The 5,254-nt window shown below is 39.3% G+C and overlaps 1 protein-coding gene across 1 annotated transcript; it reads right to left on the bottom strand.

Moving 5' to 3' along the window:
- Nucleotides 2,087-4,073, bottom strand: LOC109226862 (AAA-ATPase At2g46620-like). Its single transcript, XM_019391750.1, has one exon. It carries the CDS (start codon nt 3,828-3,830, stop codon nt 2,307-2,309), a length of 1,524 nt encoding a protein of 507 aa, XP_019247295.1. The 5' UTR covers nt 3,831-4,073; the 3' UTR covers nt 2,087-2,306.

Below are 5,254 nucleotides of genomic sequence, written 5' to 3'. Positions count from 1 at the left end.
TAAAGACAAATCATTAAGAATAAACAATGTCTCATTCGGAGTTTGGGGTAGAGAGAAATGTCCATTATAATTCTCTGGCAAAAAAATGTCAAGTGGGGGAGCACGAGCATTTTTTTAAAGCATATATAAGGGGGACAGAGGTGTTGAATGCTGAGCCAGCCTCCCAAGTGCGTGCTGCAACCAAACCGCACCAAGTGAGCAACCCTGAGGGGGAACCTCAAGGGCCTGCCTAGGCATCTCTAAGGAGTGTCCAAGGTATCCATACGAGCTAGGAAACTCTATGGACGACGCCAGCCTCAGGGCTAGCGTTGGGTGCACAACTAGTGCCAGAGGCTTGGCGTATGGAACGACTAGACCCTGCGGGCTACCGTAGGAAAGGACAAACACCTCTGTGCCGATTGGGCACTCGAGGCGCCACTCTTAAGAGCCTCGTGTGCCGACTTGTGAGCATGGATTGGGTTCAGCCTTGCAAAAGCAAGGGTCCGTTAGCCTAGACGTGCAGTCGTGGGGTGATGCTGCACTATGTGGGATGGAAGTATGTTGTGAGGGTTACGTTTGCCAATGCCATATGACAATTATAGGCATCTTATGAAAGACGCACATGACAAAGGCCAAAGATTGAAGGTTGCCCTACTAGGGCAAAGCACAACCAGGCAAGTGTCAAGCTTGAGGATTGGACTATGCGTACGAGAGTGACGCTTAGTGCCAGGCGAAGGACTGACATGTCCGTAGCCAAACCCTGGGTGTGCGCATGTCAAGACCCAACTTATGAAATGCGCCTAAGGAATATATCAACAAGACAAGTCTGAAGCCTTGGTATCAAACGGGCGGCACAGGAGAAGCTAAGTCTCCGAGGAAGGCTTCGATATAGGCACAAGATTGTGCTAGAAAACCTAGGACAAGAAAAGGCTGGCTTGTAGTCAGATGGGGCTACGAGCGCCACACAAGCTATTTGTGTGCTTTGTGCTTTTGACAATTTGGAGGAGTCGGCCCGTGACAATACTGGTGCATTGAGTCGCACCTACTCGGCGACGTCCCAAGTTAATTTTGGCCTCCACGTTGACCATATGATTAGCTAATTCTAGCATAACACCACAAAAATTTGTCAGGTTCGCTAATCAAGTCTTTGGCTGAAATGGATCCCCATTTTAATTTGTAGACAACATACAAAAAGAGAAAAGTTAACTATCGGCGGCTTACAATTATAAAGTCTATGGCTCATCGCATTAAAGAGAGCCATTAATCAAAGAGATCAATAAGAGCAAATGCAAAGTAAATTCTTTTTGTGAGTATGTGCTCCTTTTGTTAATTGGGCTAAGCTAAAGAATGGACTTTATACCTATACTGGTGGCAATCCACACATAGTCCACGATTTTTATTAATGGGTATGATTCTTTTCTCCGTCCAGTTACCTATACCTTATATCAATTGATAATCAATAAAGGTTGCTGATATGTAGTATGACCTAAGACAGCTTCCTAATAATGAATTGGAAAAAGAAACAACCACGGAACACCCTTTATAAAATAAAAAAAATCTCTGTTATGGAGTTCCTTGCAGCTAACGGCTTTGACTGCTCCATCTCTATCTAAATAAGTAAATGTAGTGAGTCAAATTCGACTTAGGACAGCCTGGTGCACAAAGCATCTCGGGTTCACGTAGGATCCGGGGAAGGGTTGCACCCTAAGGGATGTAATGTAAACAACCTACCTTAATGCGAGTATTAGTGACTGTTTTCACGGCTTGAACCTGAGGTCACACGGAAATAACTTTATCGTTGATCCGAGGATTCCATTCTCTTACGTATTCAGAGTAATAGTTAAAGATGCTAACAACTTAGCTAGTTTAATTTGTCAATGCTAAATTATATTCTTGATCGTGTACCTTCTCAAATTACTAAATAAAGGGCTCCGAAAGTCTATATATTGGATCAGGAGGGCTAGACTTTTACTTCTGATGCATATTAGAGCTAGCAATAGTTAGAAGTGATGCAAAATAACTGAATTAGCGTTATTATTGAAGTATTAATTTATTGCTTCAAAAAGGTGATTAAGTTCATTCGCTTTGTAAAAAGGAGATAACATCATCGGATAAAGCCATCAGTAAGTTTCCAAACTTGAATCAAATAATAGGATAATAATGAATCCTATATACATAAAGTCATGTGAACGTTTCACTCTAAATTTACTTTCACTATTGAAACACTAAAGAAACTAAGGATTATCTAACAAAGGGTCCACTAATTGTTTGGAGCCCCAAACGTAAAATTCATGTCACCTATTTGAACAAAAAAACACATGTTCTTACTAACTACTATGCCGAGGATTTTCTTTTTCTGTGGTATCCAAATCAAGAGATTTTTTCCTAGTACTCCTTATCCTTATAAGTCCATAGAACTTTCTAAGCTCGTTCACACTTTCCTTGCCAAATGTACACGAATCACCCAATTCATTCACGGGTCGAACCGATTGAGATTTGCTTAATACTTGTGGAAGCACACCCGATTCCTCTACGGGTCGAACCGATCTAGATTTGCTCAACCATAGTGGAGGCTTAGTTGCCATGTTGGCCTCAATATTACTCTGTATCGTTCTAATTTTATCAGATGTTCTGGATGGCACGAGCTTACTATTACTCTGATGAGCTGAAATCACCAACTTCAACGCCCGACTCGGCGAACTTCGGTTCGAAATCATAATTTCACTGATCTCAGCCGGACTCAAAACCGACCCGGTTTGGAAAACCTCCTCTACTTGTGGGAAAAGCTTGTGATCTTTCAAACCCAAATGACTAGTAGCTAGACTCTTAAAAGCATCGAAATCACATAAAGGAAAATGTATGTGAAAATCAATTCTTCCAGGCCTTAGAACCGTCTGATCTATCTGATCTTTGTTGTTCATCGTGAATATCATAACTCGCTCGTCCCCACAACACGAAAATATTCCGTCCATGAAATTGAGAATTGCAGACGAACTCAGAGCCGCTGATTTGTCGCATAGGTAAATGTCGAGATCTTCTATGACAATCAACGACTTGTTCCTGGTCTGTAACAGAAGTGACTTCAGATCCGAATTGTTAGATACTTTTGATAAATTAATCTCGTACACGTCGTAGCTTAGGAAATTTGCCATTGCAGCAATGAACGTTGATTTTCCTGTACCAGAAGGTCCGTACAGTAAATAATTCCGTTTCCAAATTCTACCGATACGAGTATAATGCTGTTTTGACTTTAGGAATGTGTCCAAATCGGCTTTGACTTTGTTCTTGAGATCCTGTTCCATTACGACCGTGTCAAATGTTGCCGGATGAGTAAAAGGCACTGATATCCACCGTCTGTTTATGTTGATGAATAATCTCACTTTATTTCTCCTCTGCTCGATTTCATCAAATTTCGTGTGAATGTGTTGAAGATAAGGACGAAGGATTCGACGTTTATCCTTGTTCCTTATCTTCAGAACAAATGAATTCAGACCGGTTTTGTCATCCTTTTCGTTGATCCAACAAGCTCTGGCGCCGAGGAAATTGTCTACGATGTACTGATTGGTGTCGTCGACAACGAGGTTGATTTCATTGGATTTGTTTCCCGAGAAAAGGTTGGTGAAATTAGAATCTTCAAGACAGGGTAAAGAATTCAGGTACGTGCTAATTTGTCGATAGAGTTGGTTTTCTTGCATGTTGTGGTTGAATTGAGGGACCTTGTAGTACTGGTACACGTAGCATTTATCTTTTAATAACCTCAACCATTTCTTGAGGATGTGAAGTAGAGAGGTTTTTGATGCAAACTTTAGAAGGAAAAACAGAGGGATGATTGCTAACAAATAGAGAAACATGATTATAGGGTACAAGGGAAATGATTCTATTATTTAGGGATGGGCATGTTGAATAATGAAAAGTTGAAGTCTTTTTAAATAGCTTAGGTATTTAATTTGGTTTGAAGTTAGGGAGATGGCTAAAAGCCGGCGTATCATTTGCTACTATTTTTCTTATTCTTTTCAAAGCATGGGTAGACTTAATTGGTCAAATTAGGAACATGTATTTTGTCTGCCATATAGTATTCTTTATTGAGTTTTTCAGATCTTTCTACCATCGCTGCGCGTGTTTATCTGACTATACATTCGTTTGTGGGAGATTCAGCTGCCAGCACATATACTATTCTTTATTGAGTTTTAGTTATATATGCTTAATAGTATAAGAAATTTTATACTATCAGTGCTAATAATGTAAGAATTTTTACATTATGAATACTAATAATGTAAGATTTTTACACTATCAATGCTATTTATTTTAGTTAAACTTAATATAAAGAATTACCTATTGTTATGAATCAATTTAATATGATCCTACAAAAATCATTTAAATTGTAAATTCTTTCAAGATTAATGGAAGAGCTCTGTAATTGTAGCTTGTTTCGTAGATTTCAGTCTTTTACTAGCGATATAACACTTGAAGGCAATCCAAGAACTTAGCAGTTGAATCTTCTATCTCAATCCAAGTAGTAGTAGGTTGAGATCAAAATCTTTAAACTTATCATTGTCGATCTTAGAGATTCTACATGGCTATTATAGAGGGGTAACTTTACAAAGAGCATACTGCTATAAAGATTAATATTGCTTTTATAGGTAAAAAGCTATCATAGAGAGGTAAATATAACATAAAAATCGGTTCCGAGAAAAACTTGGCTTTTATAGTGAATGACTATTATATAACGATGCGGTTATAGAGAGGTATGACTGTACTAGTCCTAGTTATGTCATGACCCGAATCCCACCAAAAGGGGTCTGAATGCACCTAACCTCCAAGACTAGGTAAGCCAATCACATCAACAATATTGATTTATCAAAGCAATATATAATGAGATTGAATTAACAATAAACGATGAAAATAACGATAACATAAGCTAAAATGGAAATACACAATGCAACTGAATACCTAAGACAAGCCACAGGGAACGTGCACTGTCATAACCATGAATCATGAATGTATGGTGGTTTTGTAAAAATCAAGTCACTCATTGGGGCCATGCCTTAATTATAATATACATATATCATTGTTCAAACACTCTTTGGGCCATTTCCTCTCATATCGTACCCGGCCTCATAGAGGACTCAGTCGTACCCGGCCTCAAGAGGTCTCGGCTGTACCAGGTCTCAGCAGAACTCGGCGTAACCGACCTCGAAAGGTCTCTTCAATGCAAAGTCAATTTCAAGAGATACTAAGATCAAACTCGGACTGAGTCATATTTTCCAACTTCAGA

The sequence above is a fragment of the Nicotiana attenuata genome, chromosome 6 (genome assembly GCF_001879085.1).
Source record: "Nicotiana attenuata strain UT chromosome 6, NIATTr2, whole genome shotgun sequence".
In the NCBI taxonomy this organism is placed as follows: Eukaryota; Viridiplantae; Streptophyta; class Magnoliopsida; order Solanales; family Solanaceae; genus Nicotiana; species Nicotiana attenuata.
The sequence above is the reverse complement of the archived record's forward strand: the minus strand, read 5'-3'. Positions and strand labels throughout refer to the sequence as shown.